Source organism: Argentina silus, assembly GCF_951799395.1.
Source record: "Argentina silus genome assembly, chromosome: 2".
Classification (NCBI taxonomy): Eukaryota; Metazoa; Chordata; class Actinopteri; order Argentiniformes; family Argentinidae; genus Argentina; species Argentina silus.
Window position 1 is genome coordinate 888,758 of NC_139656.1, and position 27,206 is coordinate 915,963.

Sequence of the window (27,206 nt, forward strand, 5' to 3'; positions counted from 1 at the left end):
ATCAGGACCAGCCAGGCGCCTCACAGCTGCTGTCCAGGTTAGTGCAGATCTGTTCTCTCCGACACAAAGGATGAGCAGCACACAGCGTCACTGACTGAAAACTCAGGTATTCAGGCATTTCAGCGCCATTGTATGGAAGGCTGCGCTGCACGCAAGCACACACACACACGCACGCACGCACGCACGCACACCCTGTCGTTCGTTTGAGCACACATAAACACACTCATAGGGCGGCGGAAAACGGACACAAGTCGCAGGCATATTGGCAATTTGTGCCGGCGATAACGTGTGAAAATACCACTGTGCTGTAGTGCTCGTCCGCGGGGGGGGGGAGCGGTGAATAGAGGCGTGTTCATGACGATAGCAGGTCAAGCGTCATCAAGTGCGGTGAAAAATCTGGCCTTGAAAATAGCTTACGATTTCAGACACACCCTCTAAAACCGATTTTTACGTGGTTAAAATATAGCACATTCACTCTTGAGGTGACTTGAGGTGAGATCCCTTTTGATAGCTGCAGTGAATCTTTTTGTAGATATAATGCTCTGCAAAATTGTAAATGTAAGGATGAATGTGTTTTATATCTAGCCTCTTAGCTGAATTACAGATGATTAACTTACATTAGTACTTTTGTTAATGACTGAAAAGTCTTTGATCAACATAAGCATTATTTTTTGATTGACATCTGTCTCCGGAGTGACCGTCTCTTTAAACAGGATGTCGGTCCCTACATTGGCATCTTTCCATCCCCCAAATTCGCCGTCCCAGTCACCTTGTGCGTACTGAGTTTGCGACTGCAGACTGCAGCCATATAAATAACCCCCCTGGCATAATGCTTGGGGAGATCAAGTCTGAAGCTATAAATAGCCTCCGTCAGAGCTGCAGCCCGTCACAGTACAGCAGCTGTGCTTGTTCCTCCCCTCTGCCCGCTTGCTCCCGCGTCACGCCACTCGTCTCCTCAGACTTGACAAGCAGCAGTCCTCCAATTATCTCCACTCTCTGTGGAGCTCGCCAGTGAAAACACCGCACCTAGATACATATGTACACACACCAGTGGAGGTATACATCGGAGTTGATACCATTCCTCATTCCAATCCATGCATTACAATGAGCCCGTCCTCCGATTTCTACCTCCACCAGCCTCCCCTGGCGCACACACACACACACACACACACACACACACACACACACACACACACACACACACACACACACACACACACACAGACACACACACACACACACACACACACACACACACACACACACACACACACACACAATTAGGACATGCCAGATATCAAGCAACCTATGTGGTCTGGTTATGCCTTCAGAAAAATCTCTAAACACAAGCACTTTGTTTGTTTAACAATCAATTGATTTGAATGAAGCATTAAAACATTTGCTAATTCCCAGCTAACAGTGTTATTTGTTAACATACTCCCTTCAGTGCATGGTCTTAATGCTGGCGGAATGTGTGATGTTTCAGTCATGGCCTCCCTCATCATATTGCTGTGCTGTACTCTTGAAATTCTAGATACCTCTCCATTGCAGGTCTTGGAATACAGCATGCAGGTATTTCAGATATCTTGGATATCTTAACCATGTGAGTTTTAGTGCAAATTCTTTCTTCTCACTCCCCTCATTAGAGGGGGTATGATGTGAGAGACTTCAATGAACAGGTAGCCATGAACTAAGTGTTTTTGTCAGTGTTCCAAAGACTTTGAATGTGAAATGAAGGCAAGGGGAATGCTCAGTCTAGCAGTCTATGGCTGAGGCAGTGGAGGGAAGCCAGCCAAAGTCAATCAGTGAAGTGAAGGGCAGCCGTGCCTGACAGTGCACTCTCTATGGCACCATAAGAAAGGCTGTGGCATTACTTTAGCTGTGTATCATGGACCAGATCAAATACTTATAGGCAGGAGTATTGAATAGGATGACGCAATTATGTGACAAACTAGGAGCTGGGTCTCATCATAATTCATAACTTATATCAACACAGCAATTTCTAGAGAGATCGTCATAATGACACAGAGGCAGGTAGCTCATTAGCATATAAAGTCATTTTTATTCAGGTCAGGATCAGGCTCGTTAACATCATAGGACACTACAGTTGTTCAGTGCTGTTATGTTTCCAGTGGCTGTCACTTAAATTTGAAACAATCCAGCCGAGACCTGCAACTGACCATTTATTGTTGATAACATAAAAGACACGCTGTACGTTTCACAGTACTGCCCTAAATTTGTTCCAACTGGCAACCGCTCAAAAGTACTGTAGTGTTCATGTTCAGCGCTCCAGGCTGGAAGGTGATACCAATATTGTACACACTGAGCTCAACCGTAGGAACAAAGATGTATATCATTACAGTAGTGTTACCCCCCTTATGCCCACATTTCAGTCTGGTTGTTTTACCAGTTTATCAGGATTAAAGCATACATTTATTGCTCTGTTTATCATATTTCAGAGAAACCTCTTTTAAACAGGCAGATAGTATGAAAACGTCCTTCCTCCAGTTTGAACCTCTCCCCACAATGCAGTACCTCTCTAAAAACAGTCAGTCAGACTTTTGGTACAGTATACGCTTATAGTAGGCGATTGGCTTCTACAGGTGCAGATTTAGGATGGACTGTACAATAATGTGTTTGAGAGGAGGTAAAGGTGGAGAGGACTTGCAACATGGGTGCTGGCAATAGTTGCAGTTTACAGCATTTGACATTTATCTAGGTGAAATTTAATGGGCTTTCTTGACAGAGCTCTGCCAAGCACCAAAAGCTTAAGAGCTTGAACTAATACAAAAGTTCACAGCAGAGTTTAAATGGAACAGACACCTCACTGAGATTTTCATTGACTATCTTAGTTCTCTGGTGGGAATTGACAAAACAGTAACCTCTGACTGGTACAAACAAACTTTTAGTGCTTTTTAAGAAAGATATCAGAGAGAGAGAGAAATCACTGAACTCCAGGACCTGAAGGCTCCGTCTGCCAGCCCCCGCATCAGCAGATGCCAGCCTCAACTCCACTCCAGAGGGGGCTTTGTCACCAGCAATGTATCAAACATCAGTCAACGCTCAGGTTAGTCACACAACATGCGTTGATCAGTCTGGTGTGGAAACACTACCAGATGCTGGAAAGTTCCTTTAGTGCATTTGAATGAGTTCAGGATCACACTGCCAGGGATTTTGGTTGTTATAGCTGCCTCCAAGTCAAGGATACAAGGTAGCATTTTACAAAGATAGATAGATAGATAGACTCTTGCCTCCATTCCTGATCAAGGCTGAATTGAGCAGCAGAACTAGAGGGCTGGAATCACAGTTCTATAGTTTTTTTTCCACAGAGGGTAAAACACATGGTCTGTAATGATGTGGTGTAGTGGTCTCAGATCAGTCTTGGGTGGTCCAAGAATGGACACGCAGCCAGCGGCATCTGATGCCCACCCATCATGGTCAGTCACATGAGCGCGCAGCGTTCCCGCCGTAGTGCGCGTTGGAAGCGTATGGTAGCGTGGACGTGTTTGCAGCGGGCACAGCCCACGCTGCGGAGCGCCTCTCCGAACAGCAGCAGCACGTGCCAGTTGAACTTGGCCGAACATTCCACGTAGCCGCACTTCCAGCTCTTCCTCACGAGGTCCGACACGTTGTGGCGTGGAATAACCCGGCCCCGCTGCAGGTCCCGTTTGTTCCCCACAATCAGGATGGGCGTGTCGGCTGTGCCCACCACCCTGGGGAGAGGGAGACACACACAGTGGCATGAGGAAACAGACCTTTTGTTGTCTCTAAAGTGACAGATCCATTCTCCAGAATGTTTTGCAAGAATCAAAGTATTCAGATTTTGGTTGTCTATTCTCAATGTGTACTCTTTCTCATCCTATAGTGGGGGACTATTGTAGTAATATGCAGTATGATAATGTTGTTTATAGTTTATTGTATGGTGGAGAATGAGAAATGCCAGCGTGAGCAAACATGATTGAACTACAGCGCATAGTGTATGGCTAATAGTCTGGTGAAACAAAGAGACATGTTTTATAGCTAGATGTACCTTGTCAAAAAGTGGGACACTGTACAAAATTAGATATTTGGTTCCTTACCCTGAAAAGGGTCTATGGACAGACTTCAATCCATACTTAGGTACCATAAATTAGCATATTTGAAATGTCATGCCTGAATCATCTCAAAGTCATTTAAATCAAGTCATTGAATCTTTTCAGAGAATTCGGGATGGTTTGGGCATGACATTTCAAACATGCTATTTGTTTGGGAAAATGAATGTCTAACTACTTCTGTAGGCTTTATGTATGCGGTTTGCCCCCTGCAATCATATCAAATATCGACACAACCTTACTACAAACACACACAAGCAAGGATAGTAATAATAGTAAACTAGCATTCAGTAGAGAGGAATAACAAACCCAAGCCTCTCAGGTTCATACCCGTACCAGTAACACTTATAAAGCAATCATTTGTAACTTATAAGTGCTTAAGAAGTAACTAACTGGGCAATTTGGGGATATTACTAGCCATTTATTAGGTCTTTATTCAGTGTTTTCATCTGTATAAGTAGCTGGCCAGTTAGTTAGCAATCCTCCAATCACTGGCTCACATCCAGGGATTGAACCAGCGACTTTGGGGTTACTGGATAGCCTCCTTAACCTCAAGGCCAACCTTGCCCCCAATAACGTTGTTGTGTGGGTGTGTGTGTGGGGATGTCTTCAGGGGTTTCAGTAGAAAGCACTTAGGAACGACAAATGAGTGCCTAATATGTGTTCACTAAAATAAAGTGTTACCTTTGAACTTTATCTTCACCTCCAGTTAAGAGAAGCCTGAAAGAAATATCCTGAAGGGTTTTCATGCTGTTACTAATCAAATCCCTAGCCCTGTCAATCATGTTTTATCAGGAAGTCGTGTAGGGGGGTTAAGCGCAGGGGCTATTCTGTTTAGACTAATTTATGCACTGCACCTTGGCAGAAAGTTAATTAAGAATCTTGACAGAAGAGGCAAGGTTTTAAATCCCTTTAAATCTACCATATATATATACACAGAGCATCTGTAGACTGTGATGTGTGTGACTGGAGTGTCCCCTCTCTGTTGCCCTGCTCCACGGTGCTTGGTTGATGTGCTCCTGTTCTGTCTAAAGGGCTCAACTTGTCTGGAGCCTCGGTGACAAGCTGTCACCAGGCTCTCCCTGCTATCCCAGGGTCCCTCGTCCGCTATCTGTGAGCGAGACTCGGGCCGTCACTCTCCTCTATCTATCCCCAGGCTTCTATTCACAGCTTTTGTCTCTTCCTTATCTCCCGAAGATGATGACTAGTGCTTGTGACAGTTCCCTTCCAAAGAAAGAAATAACTTTTCCTAGACTGTCAGATCCTTAAAAGGAGAAGCCGAGATTTGTTGTTGGTTTGTATTTTTTCCTCCTAGACCTTTTCAGCAGTATGAATATGTTTAAATAACAATATAAGGGACAAGTTGATGGAGAGAGAGACACATTTTCTCCAAATATTGATTTTGAAAGCATACCCTGCCTCAAACATTGATTTCACCTGCAAAAGCCTCAAACGCAGACATTTTACAAAATGATTTGTATGTAATTGCAACATAGCAGCACATGCCCATGCAGTACATGAATGACTCGTGGGTGAATGGCTATGACAGGAATGAGTGCTGACACCATTAGCCTCTGTGTGGCCTTGGCGCTGTGACGCTGTCAGTGTGTGAGTGGCATCCTGGCGCTTACACACTATGTGACAGCAGCCACCGGGGTGATGGCACGGCTGCACCTCCCATCCATCAATGCCAGTTACAGGTCACCTCTATGACCCCGCCAAGACCCCGCCTCTTCTGTCGCCTCCAAAACAGCGGTGACGTCAGCTTCGAAGGCCACAAAGCATGAAGGGACACATTGACTAGACATAAATACACCCGAGAGCAAGTCAGTGCTACTGACACTGCTAACACAGTCCTAGCAGAAGTGAGGGGAGTTCTTAATGACTTTTCTAAAAAAACCAAAGGCTGAGATGGGTTTGTTTAAGGCTAATGCCTGGAAATTTTTTTCAAGATGATGTGTTTAAACCGTTAACATAACTGGAAACTCTGCAGAGTACCACATACTACTCCTGAATAATCGGACTTCAACAGGTCCCTAAATACAGCATTCCTTGGCAAAGGGCAGACAACCAACTGCAGACAGCCAGCTGCAGCCAGCCTGGTCCGTGGGCTAGTAGCAGATTTGGAGAACAAATGAAACACCCCCACCCCCCATCTCTTCCTCTGTGTGTGTGTGTGTGCGTGCGAAGGAGGTGGCAGTGTGAAGCAGACTTAATTGCAGCTCAAACACGTGTCTGTCACCAAGGTCACCTCCCGTCTCCCAACAACCCACTGACGCGAGACCTCGTGAGCGGACAGTTGACGTCAGTGCAGTCTTCAGACAATCACAAAACATCTTCACTCCACTGACAACCACGTATCCCACATCTGTCTGCCCAGGTCACCTGATGTCCCACGCTGACAGGAGTCGATGACAACGCCGTGCAGCTTCGGTTCCTAGTCCCATTAATATCACATGCAGTCTGTTTGATGAAAACTATCTGGGCTCCCAGGAGGGATGGTTTAAACTAATTGCTCTGACTAATTATATGGCACAGAATTGGTTTAACAGCTGCGTAGTTTGAGAGAGATCTATTGACCCTCGAGAGCAAGCGAGCGCTACTGACTCTACGTGTGGATTTTAGAAAGGAATCGTTATCGATTTCTCACCGCAAAGGCCGAGGGGGTTTGTTTGTTCAAACACTGCCTGATGTGCCGAGACATGTTTTCACCACGGTGAGATATCCGTAGCGGAAGATTGGATGTGTAACACTTTTAAGACCGTGAGTCGCTTGAGTCATTTTCATCATAGTGAGACAGGTCTTCAAAACGTTGGTATCCTATCCTGCTCACCACTACACACATCACTTTCAACAACCTCCAACAGATACTGGACAGAGAAAATTACGCAAAGCGGAAGACAAGAGCTGCTGCTTTGATGACGAAGACCCCTTGACCTTGACCGTCTCAGACTCAAACAGTGCTCAGGTTCTTGTTGATTTCAGTCCAAACGTTAAACAAATATTCTCATGCCGGCGGCTGCTGCTGTGCGGCGGTGGCCCCTGATTGCGGGATTGTGGGCCTGTAATTACCGCTGAGTTCAAAGACACGTGCCAGCCGGAGCGCGGCTCCCTATTTGGCATGCAGGCCGTGTCCTCACCTGGTCTCTAGGATCTGCTGGCGCATGGTCTTGACGTATTCGAAGCTGTCGAAGCAGCAGATGTCGTAGACCAGAATGTAGACGTGAGCACTGCGGATGCCTCGGCAGCAGGTGTCTGTCCACTCCTGAAGGAGAGACGGAAGCAGTTGACCTTCATTTATCATCAAGTAAAACATGCATCTAGCTGGAGACTTATTGAATAATATGGATTCTCTTTTGAAATAATAACTTGTGACCAGCAGTCTTCACCTATTCTTGCTGTGATGGATATCTGAACAGAGCAGGGTAGAGATTACGATAGATAGATAAAACATTGCAAGAGAGAATAGTATACACACAATGATCACCTTCTTTTGAAAATATTTAGTATCTAGTGCTTTTAAAACACACATTTTACAGAAATAAGAGGAAACTAATTAAATGTAGATTTCCCCGCCTCCTCTCACCCCAAGGAAAGAAACTAAAGTAAAACAGGGTAACAATTAGCATATTAAGAGGCAATGCAGTAAGAAATATGTGACAGGATTTCTCCAAGGGGGCACAGGAAGGCTCCCAGCGACTCGCCCTCCCTCACATCCTACAAACATAGCCTACAGGTCCCAAGCCCCAGAGAAGTACATCATACACTACAACTATGCATTATTCATTATATACAATATACATTTCCCAAGCTCCGGGTCCGCATACTCACTAAATGTAAAGAGAGGAGAGAGAAAAGCATTTTGCTAAAGCAATGACCACCTTCTACTCTCACTCTCTCATCCACACACAAGCACACAGGCGCAGGCACACAACTCATTAGAATGATGTTAGTTCTGTTCATTTGCTGAATTGATTAGCAGCATCCACTGTCCGATGAATATCACAGATTAACACGATTTGCTCTTTATTGAATTCAACCTTTTCGTAATGCAGTTTCTGCTCTTCGATTGGTTCCTTACTGAAGGAGAGTGAATGCGTGTTTGTGCTTGCATAACTACTCAACAGCCCAATCCCAATACACCCATTGCCCCTACCACTTAGCCCTACCCCTCCATTTTGCGCGTTCACGCGTTTGGGTAGGGTGTCCCGATTCTTGTTGGGATAGAGGAGTAGGGCGAAGTGGTAGGGCTACATGGCCCTCCAAACGGAGGTCTCTCAGAGGCACACTCAAAACCGAGTGTTATGAGAAATCACCCAGAATGCCTTGCGAATAATCAGCAAGATGGTGGCGAACGCTGCACAAGCAACAAAAGAAAACCAAATCTAAGTATTTTCTTCGTTAATAAAGATTGTAAAATTATGATAACCATCGTATTATCTGAGTTTAATGTCGTTTCAATGTATTATAGACTTTTCTTTATAACAAGCATAACAAAAAATCGCCAAGAGATGCCAATAGCCGATGCAAGAGAAATCACTACAGCTGAAGATGGCATTGTGAGATTCAAAATGTCCGGCAACAAACTCGCCGCGTCTGTTTACGTAAACGCCATGGACGACTACTGATGGCGTATCAGGGTCTTGGAGGGTTGTCCCATTTCATAGGGGAAGATTTCAACCACTACCCCTTGTAACTCTGTTAGTCGAAAAGCGAGGGGCACTCGAAAAAGAGGGGTAGGGGTAAAAATAAGAAATGGGATTGGGCCAACAAGATGAAGCACCACTCATGATTGTCTTACAACGGAGATTACCCTACAAAAAAACTAAAAACATAAATCATCTAAAGTGTGACATTTTGGTGAAAGTTAAATCCAAAACATAAAACCAATATTGCTTTTGTGTAAATTCAAAAGCCTAACTTCTCAGACCATAAAAAGCTTCTCCACATTTTTGCCTTAAAGGTGCTTCAGCAGTATTCTGGACCCAGTCACATCCTCTCTAATGTCCACCTTACAACAATCAGCAGATCCCTGTGCTGATTGTATACTCTACATCAGGGGAGGCTGGTGGAGGTAGAAATCGGAGGACGGGCTGTAATGCATGGATCAGCCTCGTCTGCTGTACATTAATCTCCTGAGGATGTCAGGTAGTTGAGCTGGCAGAGATAAAACAGCACTCTTCCTTTTATGTGACATTCCAGAGCCTGTCCTCTTCTCTCCCCAATGACAAAGCTGCTGGCTAAATAGGCAGAGGCCTTTTGTCAGATCAGTGTGTGTGTGTGTGTGTGTGTGTGTGTGTGTGTGTGTGTGTGTGTGTATGTGTGTGTGTGTGTGTGCAGGAGATAAAGTGGTCTATGAGAACACACATTAAAGCACGTTATTTGGCTTCATAAAGAACTCAACACTTTTGCCGACATCCAGGCATTAGACATTCAGTAGCAACCTACCTGCAGAGAGCTGACGGGGAAGCTGGTGATGGCGGGGTAGTCGGTGATCTGCAGGTCGTGCACGTGGCCGTTGAGCACGGCGGCAGACAGGTGGACCTGCCGGGCGTGGCTGGGGGCCAGGGTGGGCGCCTCGCTGTAGTCATCGTGGAGGAAGCGCTGCACGACGGCTGTCTTGCCCACTCCCTGCGCCCCCAGCACAGCGATGCGGAAGGGAGGGGGCATGCCTGCCCCTCCACGGCTCCCCCGGCCCCCCGCCGCCGCCCCGCCCCCCTCCCTGTTCTCGCAAACCACGGGCCAGTGCATTCAGGCCGGCGAAACACGGGCACCACATAGTCCCCACGGGCACAGAGGGGGGTGTCGTGGTGGGAACGACGCGGTCCCATTCACAGGCCACCCACACCCCCTGGGACACTGGGGGAGGGCAGAGGGAGAGGGGGGTGGGGGGGTGGGGGGTGGAGGGTGGAGGACAGAGGGGGAGTGGGGGAGAAAAGGTGAGAGAAAGATAGAGGAACAAGCCCAATGTATTCTATTTGGAGCACATGATATTTCAGACTATTTTTGAATGCTTATTTTAACACTGTACCCCTTTCATTAGTTTACAAAAGGAAAACAAAAGCACCAGGCTGCTTGGCAACCAAGAGAAACGTTGCAAGGACACTGAAGATGAAGGAGCATAGCGTCATGTGGAAGCCAAAGGTTCCAGCTAGACAACTCAAAGAAAAAATAATGTGTACCAAAGCCTTTCTTCATATTCTAAAAGGAAGACAATGTCTTAAATGTGGTTTATGTGCTGTGCAGCTCTCTAGTTGCAATTTCAGAACCAGCACACCAAAATGTAGACTACACTAAACTTTCTTTTAGACTATAGATGACCTACATTCACTGACCTCATTAGTGTCAGCTCTATTCAGATACCTCTCCAGTCAACAGGGCATTACACTTGATAGTTTCAAACTTTAAATGGTTCATCAATGAAAATAAGGCACTGAAAATGTACTAAAAGATTCATGACTGTACAATATGCCTCACAAAATTCTCACTGTGCCAATATCTGAAGCTGCACTATGCTCCTCCTCATCATTTTAGCTGATAACTTAGTTATCAAAAGCAATAACAATAAGTATATCATAAAAAGTCAAAAATGTTCCCGCTGTAGAAAGATTTCTTCATTCTTATCAATCAGTTTCTCAAAACTCTTCTTGTATACCATCCCAGCAAGGTGCCACTAGGATGCACTACAAAACCAATCTTAAATAATGTTATAGATACATAATGATTGCATCTATATACTGTACCAAGCACATCATCAAAAGTGACTGAACAAACCTTTTAAAGGAGGTCATTTCATGAAAGTGAAGCAGTGATATGTATTGTGATAGTCATATTCAACATGTTCATGTGCGACGCGTACTGAAAGTATATCAATTAATTACTACTTGTCTGTCCCGTCATTTAAAGTGTCAACAGAATCGGTGTTACTATCAATGCAATGATGTATATATATATATATATATATATATATATATATATATATATATATATAAATAGCCTACTCGTTGCCGAAAAAAGGATGGACATTATTATCGTGTAACGACAGCCACCTCAGCATGCAGCTCGTTTCTCTGAACGAAAGACCACATAGTAAGATACAGATTTGAACATCACTCGGTCCTATATGGTGGACAGCCGACTCTCGTAACATTGGCTGAACAAACTTCCATTCACCATAGAAATGTCCAAAATACCTACAGCATTCAAACTTTTAAATAAGCATGTATGCTTATGAAAGGATAAAAAAGTTCTGACGAGTGCACTTTTTTGACATCCAGCTACCATCTACATAAAGTCCATGTTATTCATGTGACGACATGATTAGAGATTGCAAAAGGATAATAAACATGCGTCTAAATGCTTACCGTGCGTGCAGGTACGGTGCCCGATGCAGAGATGTGATTCCAAGGCGCTGCTGTGAATACACCTGTGGGGTGATGCTGCTGGGTGGACTACCTCCTTCGTTGGCTCTCCACTGATAAAGAAGTAGTTCAGTGTGTTCAGGTAGTCACAGGGAAGAAGACACAACCCACTCTCCCCAGAGGAGAAGACGTACGCGGTCTAAACGCCCGTCAGACATCGTAGGCGGCCCTGAAATCAATATGTCCGTAATTAGACTGCTCTCTTCAAACACGTTGGGAGTCAGCTCATGAAATTTTAAACATGAGCCGAAAGCAATGTTGCGATGAACAAAAATAACCCTGTATATATCATCTCACTTGGCCATGGGCGGCGTCGATCAACAACTCCATAGATGTTGTACCCCCTAACTCTGCTTTTGAAGTAGCTACCATGTTAAAGTGTCCATATAGGCTAGTAGGCGACACTATTGGGAGAATTGAGGGCAGAACTCTGATTGAGGGTATTTGGGGACATTATTGCGCGGAGCGCACGGCCAGACTTTTACGCACGTTCGATTACGCACAACCAGCCTATAGAGTGTTTAATGCAGCAACACTACCGTTTATCTCTAATATATCGTATATCTCTAATGACGTGTATTTGGTTGTACAATGGTAATACAATGGTATTAAAGCCAATGACTAAAGCACATCAATTGATATTCCAACGGCTTTCTGTGTGCGCGACCGATTTAATCTCAAGTAGCCTAAAAGCGCAACATATGTACACACTGCACCGATGGGCAGTAAGGCGGCTGTTTCTTAGCAACCGTATCTTTTACCCCTGTTGCCAAGTAACCACGTGTCATGTACCTGTCTAGTCCACGTCACTTTTACAATCCTTTACACTCAGCATGCAGGTGCAATCTCGTGTGATGTAGCATTTTGTGAACTCAGAGACCTGTAATTCTCTACGGACATACCAGAACTCATTCTGACGGCCTTTTGAACGTACAATGTGAGCCTAAATCAGGTTTATTGGAATGAAAACATTTTTCCATTAGAATTTCCCACAATTAATTTAGCCTATGGACCTACTTATATGACACTCAATTCTAGTAATGACTTGAAAGGCAGTCAATGCACATAATATGATGCGTTCTATAAACCTGCTCTCTGTTCAAATTTGAGATTTTAGCAACCTCAGGAGCTGCTTCTGAAATGCTTCAGCCTCGACTGAGAGGGCCACTCAGAATACACAATGCCTGTTGGCTAGGCGATTACGCACTGCTGTGGATGGCCTTTGGCTGTGCTTCACCCGATTCATATATTATATCTTGGTTGATTATAGGTTGAAACCTTCTGAAGGCTAAATTGATGGGAGACGGGGTGTGAGTGAGCAAAATGAGAATGCAATAATTACATACATACATAGCCTACATAGACACTGCGTAAGTACAGACCGTTTTTATTGAAATAAAAGTGACTGGTGACAAGGAGTGATGGCAGCTTAAACAGGCTAATTTGAGGAGTATGACATTTCTTCACTACAGGGCTGTATTGCTGGCTGATAAGTTTATGAGCAATTACATCAAGTATGTTTCTCACACGCAGTACTTGGTGGGAAAGCCATACAACAATTCACCAAATTATACTCTGGGACTTAAGCCAACAGACACTGATGGCCAAAAATGGACCTTTTAATTTGCAAAGTGCCATATTGACAAAGAGGTCAACAGACAGCGGAGAAGGTTTCTTGGGAGCAATATGGACACTGCTTCCATGCAGGTTCACAGGCACATCAGCATGTATAGCAACAAAATAAGAACATAGTCACAGATATAATTGGTACCCTTGAGACTGCTCTGTACATCCGCTTCCATTTATGATTGATAATGTTGAGCTCAACTACCAGTGTTCTAGGAAGCCTGGTTAGTCCTACAGATAGCATTAATCACATCAGTTTGAATATATTTACAAATAAAAAGTATGAGGACTTGGTACATAACTGGAATGTTGCCAATTTATGACTGTAATGGAGTACAAGCACACTACTTCTGGGTTACAGGGTAATATACTAACTATACTCTTTCATTTGAGTTCTAGAGATATTCATGTCTACAAACTACACCACATCACTGCACAGTATTATAGAGGGGTGACCCTGGTCCTTAGGCTGCTTGCATACACTAAATATTATTCACTTTTAGGATTAAGCAATTCCAGCGAGGTGATTTTAACTGCAGGGCAATACAAATACATACACTTGGCATAATTGATGACAATATGGGATTGTTCCCTACCATGACTATATCAACTGATGTTAACCCAGGGTTTAGATTTGGCCCCTGCCTCACGTTTGTTTGGATGAACAGCTGCATATGGAATTTCAATAACAATCTTACATAATAAAACATAACACATAATATCTCATTGGAATCAAAGTAAGGTGAGAACAGCATTACAGAATGTACAACTCATTCCACACTCACAATTGGCATATTAATACTGCAACACTGAAACCAGAAAAGCAAAATTTGGAATATAGGAATGCAAATATAACTGTTGACAGTTGCGGCAGATTGGGAATTGGGAAATAAGAGAAGGAGTGGAGGCATGAAATGATCAGCTGCAAATATCAGTATAAAAAAAGGAATGGCACAGACCCAAGCAAACACATAATAATAGCTACCATAAATAGTAGTTTGCCTAGTGGTTACGAAAAAGAGAACAGAATGACATCCACTATGCTTTAAAAATCATGGCAAACTGACAATTTCATGTTCCCTGGCCCTGCTCTCGCCTTTTACTGTAGCTACCGCCATCTTGGCTCAGAATTGTACTGGTTGCTTCCTATAAACATTGCAACTGGTTCAACTGGTAGTCAGCCCCAGAAAAGCTTAGCAGATGCCACTCACTCAATCACTCATTTGAGGAATGGTTGGGAAAATCAGTACCACTGAAGCAGAAAAGCATTAAAAAGAATCAACAAAAAGCAAATATGATATACACTTTCCAACATCTGAAATACAGTACAAAGAGGTGGAGCCATGGCTTTGTGAATATAAATGATATTTCTTCTTCTTTTTGGAGAAATTCACCATCAACCACATTTTACGACATTAAGACATTTAGTTTAGGATGGAATGGGGATATCACATTCTCCCATGGAGGTAAAGATGGTGGAGGAGGTGGAACAAGGGCATGGAATAATAAACGACAACAAATGCTAAAAGCTGCTGTTTGTTCTTGGGGGTGGGGGAGTGTGTAGTGGAAGGTGGTAGATAGAGGGACGGATGGTGAGTTCAGTTCTTCAGGACTGAGTCGTACACTTGGTAGACGTACTGAGACACCTCAGGAGCCCGGCACTTCAAGGAGAGCTGTGAGAGAGGAGAGAATGGGGTAAGTAAGCAGGAAAATGGGAATTCTGGGAAAAGTAAACATTCTAGGAAAAATAGCATGTTGGGGACATGGCATCCTAACCCTAACACAGAATTTCAGTAATAATAAAAAAAAAGAAAAAAGAGTAAATGGGAATAGAATTGAGTAAAAATAACACTTGACATGACATTGACTGGTACATCGTGACTCAACTGTGTGCTTTGAGATTGTAAAATGAAACGTGTGTTACAAATCAAATGTATTGTCATCGTCATTAACAGACCTTCTCTGATGCTGGCCTAGTCCATACAGTATGCTCTGCTCCATGATAAGCACTGCTGCTGTCCCCAAGGTATTTATTTGTCTGAGGCATATGCCAATAAATTAGCCTCACAAAGAACTGTCCTTGACCATTTAAATGTCTCTTTTGAACATCCATTTGGCCTCTGCACTAAGCCTGGGCTAAGAGTATTCTTTCATCGGCTTAGCAACATTTAAAAGCTGCTTATCCCCGAAATGTGTTTGGACTTTATGTACCGGAACACAAAGCCCCAACACTTGTCCTTGGAGATTCTTTATATCATCCTTTATGTAGCCTGTAGTCAAACACAGAGCTAACACTCTTGTATTAGAATAGATACCATTTCTATTTTCACTCATACCAAGAATGGAGATCAATAATTACATGATTTAACTCAAGTGTGAACTAGTAGTGTTTTGTCGTGTTTTCACCTATGGATGGTAAGCTAAACACACAATACCATGCACTAGTCATCATGGCAAAGAATCACATAAAAACTGCTCAAAGAAAGCCCTGTTCAGAATATCTTCCACTCACTCTGCATCTCTAGCCTATAGCCTTCTATACTCGTAAATATATGCCTTCAGGTATCGTAAATATATGATAGGATTATTTAAAACTGCCACAAAGAAGCTTTAAAATACCCTTTAGAATGTGATGAAGTTTCTGGGAGAACTTCTTAGAATGCAGAGGCTGACTAATTTAGCCTGTTCCACTATTATCCTCCCCTGGCTGTGGCTTGACGACTACTATGAGGGACCCAGACTCAACTCTCATTAAGAATTAATTAGTTGCCGATTGACAGCTTGGCCAGCCAGGCCAAACAGACTCTCCCTCCGGGGAAAGCACTGGTAATGAAATCTAGGAACAGAGATTGAACAGCTGCCTGTAAAACTATCAAAGGTGCTAATCTGGAGATTAATGTAGTCACCCAGACAGGCTAGATGGTTCAGAGGCACAATGCAGCAGGTGGGAATAGCAGCACTCAATCTCCACTGTAGAGGGTGGATAAAGTGTGCCATAGACCAGTTCAGGCTTAAGAGTCCTGACCGTACTGATGCTCCACCAGACATTGATGGTTTACCTTGTCCCCTACAATGTCACCCCTTTCAGGGCATTTTGCTAAAAGCTACACAAAGTGTTCCGAAGCAATGGTTCACTTGCACAACCAATTAGTAAAATATCTTCAATATAGACCAATTGCTTGCATATTATGTACAGTAGAAGTAAATGGTATGGCCTTGGGATATTGTGTTGGGCACAGGGTTGTCTGAAGAGCCTTGAGCTTGAGAGTTCTAAGACTGTCACTGACAACTACCTTTATGTGAGTCACAGAGACCTGTGAAAGAGAGAGGAGCACTGAGCTCTGACAGAGTCTACAGTGACATAACAAATGGTTACATAATCCTAACTTTAAAGAACAGTAGTCAAAACAAATGTATTTCTCTCAAGGCGTTTCTCATGGTAGACATTGCTGAGAAAATACACAATGGAATGCACCTGAATATAATCTACATGGCACGAATGAAAGACGCTTGGACACACAGACCTTACCAGACCTTTCTTTAGGCCTCAGTCCTATTGTTGCCCTTGCTCATAGCTATAGCATATCTAGTGGAGTAAAAGCTAGCCAAGCGGACCGTCGGCTTCCAAGGCCAGCCATTACTCGACCAGAGGACAAGCCATTCCCAATGAGCCCTACATGATGAACAGGCTCCTTCAAACACACACCAGTGTGGTTGGGGAATAGGCTCTGTGCTTATAAAACAAAGAAAATCAATAACTAGCATTACTTTAATAATAACACATCTTTTGGAACAACTTCCAGGCACTGAGGACCTTGAGGCGCATTCAAGAGGAGTAAGTGAAGATACCGTTTCAGGGAGAAAGGCTGTTTCTGGTGTCAAATAATACCTAAGAATCCTTTGTCCTACTCATGAAGGTCATGCAGTGACCATGTTCAACTGAAGGTTACGATATCCCAGTACGTGTCTCAGAGTGACAGTCCTGATGTTCTAAGGAGCGGTTCTCTAGATCCCTCAGCTTCAGCATGACACTGTTTTGCAATCCTTCACTGATATAACCTCTAGCCTGACATCTCCTGCATGACAAAAGAGCTCTGGTTGAAGTGGGGCAGAGTGAGGGTCAGGGACTGGAGGTCATCTCTCACCGTGTAGTTGGGGTTGCCAGGTTGGATGCGGAGCTCAGCCAAGATCCAGATGCCGTTGGTGAGCTTCAGGGACTGGTACAGCATGTCCTGGCCCTCCACGTTCCTCTTGGCAATGGTGTAGATGTTGTTGCTCTGTAGTTTCCCTGAAACTGTGTCTGTAGGGCCAAAGCAAATTCGGTTCACGTACACAAGTTGAACAATCAAGTGGAGATCAGTGCTACACAGGACAAATAAAGATAACCGTTTTGGTATTTGTGGTTCAGCCATAAACATTTCATAATGTCTGAGAGGGCTATCTATAGGGCTATCTATAGCCTCCAACTGAGCAGAGAGGAAAGAGAATCGTGAAAAGGATGAGCAATGGGATTCAAAGGATTCTATAGGGACGAGAGTTACTGCTAGCTTTCCTGAACAGGTCTGGTCTATTCAGGCAGCCACTTCTACAGGTTCTAGGGTTACTTCTCTGTGTTATCTAAACTGGGGACTGAATACAGCAAATAGAAGATGGATTTCATGAAAAATATAATTCGAAACAACAGCCTTATCATTACCAACAGTACATGAAAAGAAACGACAGCCATTAGCTGTTCTTTTCATTCATATTATACAAACATTGCTTGATAAATTATTCCATTTCCATTACCTACATCAGCTGCATCCTTCTCAATCAATCAGCATACTTAATGTAACCCTAATGGTTTCTGTATGAGCCGGGCAGCAAGGAGAAGTGCTGCTAATATATCTACATTAGCTTAATAAAACAACTAGTGGAGCAGAGTCATTCCTTTGTGTTTCAGAGACGCTACTTTCACGGATCAGAGTTGAGTGATTGAGTCAGGGATTTAAACCCAGCTAGAATAACCTCAACAGTGAGAGTGAAGTGAGACTTTGAATATTTAAGGATGTACAGGGTGTACTCTCGCTACAGGGACAGTCTCTTTAGGGATACAGTAGCTACGGCAACCTTCAACATCACATCTAGAAGGGGGATGACTACTCGCTAGCTACTACGCCAGCTCACTGACTGAACTACCACCACCTCTGACCATGTGATCTACGTCCAACTGTCAGTCCTGACATTGGTCCAGCGCACCAGTGCCACCGTGCCACCGTGCCACCAGGGGACATGGTATGGGTGTGATCTGAGAGGGGGCTTGTGTGAAGTCTCCCTCAGGAAAAGTAGGAAGGAGAGATAGGTGAGGCTGAGGGCCTTGAGAGGAGTCCTGAGACGGCCGGACGGGTGGAGGGAGAGAAGGGAAGAGAGAAGTGTCAAGTGTTAGGACGAGAGACTGACCGCAAGGGATAAGGAAGTTCAAATTCCCAGCAGCGCAGGAACAGATGCTCCTCTATTTGACTCGTCCTTGTTATATTTCAGTCTAGAGTGTGCAAGACTCCTCCCCCAGTCTGTTTTAAACTTCTACTCAGAGAAACTACAAAGCACGTGTCCTGTTTTCATTCAGTTAGCGTAGTTTTTAGCCTACAACACAATCATGGAGGCTGAAATCAAAAGCACAACCCACTTTATCAGTTGTGAACCCTTCAGAGATGCGCACAGAAACTCGAATAGACTAGCAGCGTATACAGATGCTTTGGCAGCACAAGCTTGCTTCATTGACATGCTGCTTCTGCGGCCGGCGTAGCATGTCTCCTTGACTACGGTGGATCTGTTCCAACTTCGTTGACAGGCGTGAGAAAAAGACATGCAGCACTTGTTTTTGTTTTGTCTTCTTTCATTTACATTTGAATAGTACAGCAACTGTGGTAACTGAAGAGGTGATTGTGTATGTGTTGATTGCCGAGGCTTGACAATGTCAAGTGCCTCTCAGGGCAAAATGTTTGTGTTTCACTCTAATAACAGCCTTTAAAAAGAATATCCAACCACTTTTTGAGTGATGAGCAATTACTCTTGTCTAGTGAATGATTACTCTACTTCCAACTTATCAATTAAGAAGTAATGTCATTGTTCTTTCAATTACATGACAAGCAAGCAACATTTCATTATCCACATTCAAAACAAAACAATAACAGTTGGTGAAAATAACCCTTACAATAATGAAAAGAAAACACAGGTGGCAAAATAATGGCAGAAAATAACACAAAAATGACAGCATCAGATTTTAATATTATATAATCTTCAGAGAATTGATATAAAAAATAATCTAACAGTGCTATTTCCAGTATCAAAAAAGGCCCCTCCATTTTGGCTGCTTTTTCATGCAAATAAAACAAAGAAGCAGATGTTAGCAGATGGAGAACATTTCTCTATGCTAAAAATAGACGGTTCTTGATGGGAGTGCTGCTCACAAAATTGCACACACAGCCTTCGGGAGCAATTCAAACCTCTATTTCTCATTTTGTCATCCATGTCAGTCAAGCTTTAGAGATTGAGACCTCAGATACAACCGCAATCTCAGTTTCTATGGGGTCAGAAAATGGCGGTGTGCTACAGATTTTGATACAAGCTTATGCTCCAGACTCCCTAACATTTGCTTTATTTGAGATGTGAGATTTCAGCTTGATAATACTTATATAACCATATACTATGATGAAAATTGCATTTGGGAATGGTAGTACATGAGCGTCAGAAGTCATTAAACCAACACATTCCCCATTTTCCTGAAAACACTTTCTCTAAAGGAGCTTATGGAGAGCACCTTTTTAACGTAGTGTGTCTGTGAAACATGATGAACATGAAAAGAGCCTTCAATCCTTTCATTACTTTGCCCACTCCAAAGCTGCTTATCAGAGCCTAGGTAAGGGGCACGAGTATTAGTAGTGCTGTCTTGATGCCCTTGGGCTGGAGCGTCTTACAGTAGTGGTTGGAGGAGGCAATACTGGAATGTAAATACTGAAATATGGAGAATGAGAGACAGAGAGTGAGTGTGTGTGTGAGAGAAAGTGTGTCTGCATCACTGCAGATTGGACAAAAAGGCCACATCTGCCAGGTGAATTCTTTGACTATATGAAAACACTGCCATGTTTCATAGTAGCCCTTGGCTCTCAGGAACTGAGAAAGTAAGCTACTCTACAGCTCCCTGTGTTTACTGACTGGCTGGCTGAAGTAGAATCAATACAAACAAGGGACATGATGAGTCATGTCAGGAAAGAGGGTCTCACAGCATGTGATTCAGATTTGAGCACTCTGAGGGGAAAAAAGATACATGACAATATTTACTGTTGAAAGATACGCCTCTTATTAAACTAATCCTAACTAATACAAGTACACATATAGTTGCTTGAATTGGGCACACACAACTAAGTTTGTCTCATCAAATGACCTCTTCTCTGACTAAAATCCCCAGCCCTTAATGGATAAGAAACCCCCAAAAGGTGTGAACATCCTTCTTCAGTGCTAAAACATACAATATGTATCAGAAACAAAAAGTGGACAAGGTGTGGACTGACCAAATTGTGATCAGGAAACTGGTGACCAACTTCCAAACCACCCAGTCTTCTACTCTAATTTTCAATGCCAATACTATTACTCATTCTCTATCTTATCTAACTCCAGTCATATAAAAAAGGGAGCACGGAGCAACAAGAGAGTAAAGGCCTCTGATCCAACCCTGAACCACAACAAATGTACAATCTCTGCGTGTCTGTTGACTGAGTCGAGTGTCTTTAGCCCTTTGTGCTAACAAAGCTGTTTAAGTCTGAATCTTCGTCGTGCTTGGATATGAATAGCCGTCAAGGTTAAAATCACAATGTGAACAGCTCAAATGATTGAATGGGGTGGGGTGGGGGGGGGGGGGGGGTCGACCCTCTTCAAAATGCACATTATATTTATATATTATTATAGATTATTTAGTGTATTTCCATTATAGAGCTGTAAGAGTGTTTTTTTATGCATGGAAGCAGGGTTGCCGATGCCATAGGAGCGCCTACAGAGTAGCATTACATGTCATAGTTTTCTTTAGTTTCAAGTTTATTTGTTACGTCTCATACACGAGTGCAGGGAGTAAAATTCTTGGGCTCGGTTCCTTGACAATGCAGCACACAAATACAAATAATACAAATACGCAGTAGTGCAATGAGGTAGGACAAGACAATAAGTGACATAGTGCAAGATAAGTGAGAAGGGTTGGACAGTGACGATTGTTGGGGACATAAGAGAATAGACATGCAGTATAAATATAAATAGTATAAATAGTAGAGTAAAAAAGTTCAGCATCTGTTCTCTTTCAAACCAGACTCAAGGTGTCATGAGACCAAGTAACACATCTTATCCTCTTTAACTATGCATGTGTTCATGGATGAACGAAGACACCTACCTGCGTTTAAGTGGCACTCCTTGATCTGGTACTGCAACTCATTCTCATTGGGGATGTCTTTCCAGGTGGCTAGGAACACCTGTCGCTCTGTGGGGGGAACAGAATAGGTGTGACACCATTGCCGAGCAGGGAAGTACTTCCTGTGAAGTGCTCATAGTGTACCGAAGGGTGACGCCACTTCCCCGTCCACACCACCACTCCACATCAATTTTCTCCATCTGGGTATTTTCAAGTAATTATTATAAATTCAGTGTTCTAGGACTGCTTTCAGGAATGTCATGGATTGTTAATCTAGCTGGTATCTTCAAAATGTGCTTACTGAAAAAAACTAAAACATTTGTACGCATTTCAAACATGGTATTGTAACTTTACCATTGTAAAAGTCACAACTGAATATGAGTCATTACAAACTAGTGACTAATCTCAGAAGTTATTGAACGGGTGGGTTCATTCAAATTTTAGAAATCGCCATTCATATGCCTATGGTGAGATATGAGAGGAATATTAAAGCCAGAAAGTAGAGTTCTCCTCAGAACACTATTACACCTAAGTGAGAACAAGAACCCTTGAGATTGGCTGAGAGAAACTCTTCATATTCTTTTGTGTTAATATAATGCTAGGAAAGGGCTAATGATGAGCTAACTGCATGCTCAGTGTTGTGACTGTATTTAACAGATGTTGTTTTAATTCCCCCACACACAGACATACCCATTTTGCCGTCCTCCACAAAGAAGATGCTGAGAGGGATAAGCCCGCTGAAGTAGAATACGTCAATGTTGTTCTTCACAGCCACCTGTGGACAAGAAAAAACATTCAAACATAAGTGTTATTAAAAAAAGGACACATTTACAACAGAAAGACAAAGTTGTACAATACAACACCAGCTGTTTAAAAATTCAGTCCCATATACAGAGGAAAGACATAATCATTGTGTATAATAATGTATACACAGATGATAGAACATTAACACAATGTCAATATAATGTTGTAATTGGTCATTTATCGGTCAGTCTCAGTGTCTCGGGACCAGAGACACATTTCCACGTTAAGTTTGTAATGTGGTGGATTTGGTGAAGAGAGACACGTGGCATTGAGACCCACCTGTTTAGGCTTTGAATGTGTGACTGTATGTTGCCCCTGTTCTGTGCTGTCACTATATGTTCCATATTTTTATTTATGTTGGTTGCTTGATCTGTGAAGTGCTCTGGGTACGTGATAGAAGCTCTATACAAATAAAATGCATTATTATTAAGTCTCCCAACACATTTGAGGGTTTTTGAGCACACAAAACAGTATTTCCAAACATCGCCAAATAAAGAATTGCTCTAAATAAGAGAAAGAAACAGAGTAATGCATTTCATGCCATGGGTAAAGAGAGAGGAGCCAGTAGTCTGGTCTGTCAGTTTGTGTGTATGTGCGTGCATGTTGCATGTTGCGTGTGTGTGTGTGTGTGTGTCTGTGAGTGTGGGCTGACTACAGAGAGAGAGGAGTATGTGTGGGCTGTGGGACTAATGAGCACAGCGAGGCCACTCTGAACTTGTTTATTATGCCTGCCTGGCCAGGTAGAGAGTGGCCCTCAGGCATTGGCTCACACTCTGGCATCATCACCTGTGCCTGACGGGACTACCGTGAGACAGCTGCGCACCACACGTACACAAGGTGGAATGGGCTGGCCAGGCACACAGACAGACGAGACAGACAGATGGACACACACACACACACACACACACACGTAATGAGAGCCTTGGGATCTCCCATGACCCAATTGCCAATTCCGTGGCAAATCTGTATGCCATGTGAACTCATAAACAAACTAGCATTGTGAGCCACATGGATTGAAAGACCTGTTTAAGAAATCAGTCAAGCCAAGAAATATACCCATCTCCACCTAGACATCTGGTGTCTAATACCCTTGAGGAGACACAAAACTGAGATGGTAAAAAAAAGGAACATCCAAGACCCTATCACGCTGTCGGAGTCAGACAGTGCATTCATTAGGATTATATCCATACAACAAGGAAATGAGGGAGAGCTATAAATCGGGTCAACATCCCTGGGCAGTGTTTTGATTAAGTGCTAATCAGAATTCTCTTTGTTACATGAAGAGACGTCTTGATTACTACTGCTGGGGGTCTAGAAGATAATTATACCACTAATAATCGCCATGAGGTGAAATAGGGTCACTGATAACAAAGGCCATGGGCCTGCCCTATATTTTAGGTGGTGTGATTTGTATAATTAACAACAAATAAACCTACCTTTTTCAAATCTTAAAGGTCCAAAAACGATAAACACACTGATGAAGGTCTGTTTAACATTGGGGCCTCAAAGTGCGCAGGCACACACACACAAAGGTACGCACGCACACACATACACGCGCACACACACGCGCACACAGGGAAGCCGTGAAGAGAGGAGGAATCAGTATGGGATGGATGGTCTCTAGCCTAGGATAAGGACACAGACCAAATGGCTGTCTCAGCTGGAGAGCCCGGTGTCCAGCTGGGTTTGGGCTCAGTACTTCTGCTTTCCCCTCCCTGAGCCAATGAGCAGTGGAAGTAATGTGACTGGAGCCAAATATAAAGTCTGCTCTCGGGTTGGCTGCATTCCAGGCGAGCTGAGCAGCATGTTTAGGTATCTCGTACAGAGTTTGAAAATCATGTGTTCCATTTAAACGAGCACATTCAGCGACCCGTGGCCCGGAAGCCAGGGCATCACTTTGGGATTGAGGAGAAGATACAGCTATGACTTGTTTTTTTCTCTCAGAGAAGGAACCCTACAGAGGCATTGATGTGTGCACTGTGGGGTAGTCGTAATATGTTTGTGTGTCCAGTATATGACCAGTTTGTGTGGGGGTGGTGCCGAAGGCTGGAGTCCATTTTCCAGCTGGCTACTGCCCGTGATGGAGCACATTAGAATCACCCACTGTGGGCTCCAACCACTGACACGCTTTGCTACACTCGGCTCTGTGTGGGCTGAATCCTCCAGCTCATCTCTCTATGTAATGGTATGTTCGTTTGGTTCTCGGGAACTCGTAGCTCCCAGTTGGTGAAGGCATAAGTCTGGTGTTAATGCATTTGAGTGCTTTTTTATTGTGATTGTTTGAAGAGTTTTTTTGTTTGCAATCCATAATGAATGTAAAAAAAATAAAAAAACATATACCTGTGATTGTTAACAATTACATATGTTAAAATTGTACGGAAAGATACTGTTGACATCTTTACCATTACTGTCGAAATCAGCGTCTGTTTTCTGACGAGAAGATTAAAGGTTCCAGTGGATACGTCATAACTTGTAAACTCTGGTATCATCATACTGGAGTTTCCCCACTAGGAACTCTGACTTGGAGGGTCGTTCTAGTGGTTATTTCCAACCTGGGAACTCGTATCTCAGAGTTTCCTACAGCACCATAAACCCCTTCTATTCTCACCCTTAGGAAGGTTAGTGAGCCGAGACGTTGGTGGTGAATTAATGTCACGGCAATGAGACAAGCGTGAGCAACCTTCAATTTCATTCAGTTTTGAGTTACGTTCCGTCAGTCAGCACCATGGCAGTGAAAAAGAAACACAAGCAGCAAGGCAATGACTGAGGCTACCTTTAGATCTAAAAGTGTTTGAAATTTGTCAACCCTGTTTTTCTGTAATATGCCTTGGATGAAATACAAAGTACTTCACCTGAATGGCTTCAGTCACATCAAAAGGAACATTAAATGCAAGCGGCAGAGTAGAATGATCATTGAATTTTTATTCACAACGAATTTATTATTCAATATATAATTATTATTATATAAATTTCACCTGAGTGCTTGCCCATGTGGTTTCTCATGATATATTTGTTCCTAGAAGGCTTAAAGAGCTGTTCCATGGTTTGTTCCATTGTCTATCTGTCATGATATTTCTTGCAGGCGGAGGCCACATATAGTCGTATCCATTAATTACAGGTTGAGCAGATATTTTCTCTATGAGAGTCATCCATTGATGGACAATGGAGAAGAGAAGGGTCTGTACACATCACTTTAGTTTTTTTTATGGATAGAAAAGGTCAGAGGACTTAAACTTTCCACAGTCCTTTCATCCGTTTAGCCAATTAAAAACGTCACGCCCAAATTCCACGGATCAAATCGGAAGCTGACATAATTCCTATAGGTTTTGATCAGTCTTCTGAGGGACTAATGTGGCCGGGGGGCCAGGCTCTCCTCCCATGCTGTGAGTAGATAGGAGGAGGAAGGTGGGAGCGTACCTGTAGGTTGTTGAGTGGGTCCATCTTCATGACTGGCCCGATGGTGTTGAGGGGCAGGGACACCTCGATACTCTGGCTGGGCATCAGTGGGGTGTGGATGGGTAGAGGGGAGGTGGGGATCATCCCGAAACTAGAAAAACACACACACATGAACGTGTGAGGAGCTTTCTAAATCTTGTAGAGAAAAGAGCGCTGATTTGCTTCTATGAAAATAACAATAAACGGTATCTTTCTAAAGTTATTCAAAACACGGGTGCACAGCGCAGTGTGATGCAAAAATGACCACCTTCCAACAATTGATGACAACTGATTGCATGGCTAATAAACAGTCTTTAATTTAGAGAGAATGGCTGAGCCAATCGTTATTATCAGTTACTGTACAGAAAGGCAAACATGTTTGACCTTCACTGGTCCCCCTGCTCAAGGTCCCCCTGCTCAAGAAGGCACATGTACAGGCCCATCTGAAGTTTGCCAATGAACACTTAAATGATTCAGAGAAGGCTTGGGAGAAGGTAATGTGGTCAGATGAGACCAAAATTGAACTCTTTGGCATAAATTCGACTCGTCGTGTTTGGAGGGAGAGAAATGCTGAATGCTACAATCCCAAGAACACCATCCCCACCGTCAAACACGGAGGTGGAAACATTATGCTTTGGGGTTGTTTCTCTGCTAAGGGTACAGGACGACTTCACTGCATTGAGGGGCCAATGGATGGGGCCATGTACCGTAAGATCTTGGACGAGAACCTCCTTACCTCAGCCAGAGCACTGAGGATGGGTCGTGGATGGGTCTTCCAGCATGACAATGACCCAAAACATACGGCCAAGGCAACAAAGGAGTGGCTCAAGAAGAAGCACACTAAGGTCATGGAGTGGCCTAGCTAGTCTCCAGACCTTAATCCTATAGAAAATTTGTGGAGGGAGCTGAAGCTTCGAGTTGCCAAGCAAAAGCCTTGAAACCTTCAGGATTTGGAGAGGATCTGTAAAGAGGAGTGGACCAAAATCCCTCCTGAGATGTGTGCAAACCTGGTGACCAACTATAAGAAACGTCTGACTTCTGTGCTTGCCAGCAAGGGTTTCTCCACCAAGTACTAAGTCATGTTTTGCTTGGGGATCAAATACTTATTTCCTTCGATCAAATGCAAATTAATTCATAACTTTATATAATGTGTTTTTTCTGGACTTTTTTGTTGATATTCTGTCTCTATTTGTTAAAATAAAAATACCATAAAAATTATAGACCGCCCATTTCTTTGTAATCGGGCAAACTAACAAAATCAGCAGGGGATCAAATAATTATTTCTCCCACTGTATATATGTATGTGTGTATATGTGTGTAGGTGTGTGTATGTGTGTGTATGTACGTGTGTATGTGTACATGTGTGAGACTGCGCCAACCTCCCATCATGCCCCC

General features: G+C 43.4%; 2 protein-coding genes across 4 annotated transcripts in view; both read right to left on the reverse strand.

The window, feature by feature from the left end:
- Positions 1-2,944: 2,944 nt before the first annotated feature.
- On the reverse strand, positions 2,945-9,842 carry rasl10b (RAS like family 10 member B; the record flags this gene model as incomplete). Its single annotated transcript, XM_083686210.1, has 3 exons — positions 2,945-3,713; positions 7,232-7,356; positions 9,540-9,842. 3 exons carry the CDS (start codon positions 9,840-9,842, stop codon positions 3,443-3,445), a joined length of 699 nt encoding a protein of 232 aa, XP_083542336.1. The 3' UTR covers positions 2,945-3,442.
- Positions 9,843-12,883: 3,041 nt separating this feature from the next.
- Positions 12,884-27,206, reverse strand: part of ap2b1 (adaptor related protein complex 2 subunit beta 1) — a 36,653-nt gene continuing 22,330 nt past the window's right edge. For all 3 annotated transcript variants that reach the window (XM_083665408.1, XM_083665406.1, XM_083665407.1), the window contains 5 exons: positions 25,794-25,923; positions 22,263-22,347; positions 21,555-21,641; positions 17,284-17,438; positions 12,884-14,811 (listed from right to left, as the gene is read on the reverse strand). In XM_083665408.1, coding sequence (XP_083521534.1) covers positions 14,737-14,811; positions 17,284-17,438; positions 21,555-21,641; positions 22,263-22,347; positions 25,794-25,923 — 532 coding nt within the window. In that variant the 3' untranslated portion in view covers positions 12,884-14,736. The remainder of the gene's footprint in view (positions 14,812-17,283; positions 17,439-21,554; positions 21,642-22,262; positions 22,348-25,793; positions 25,924-27,206) is intronic.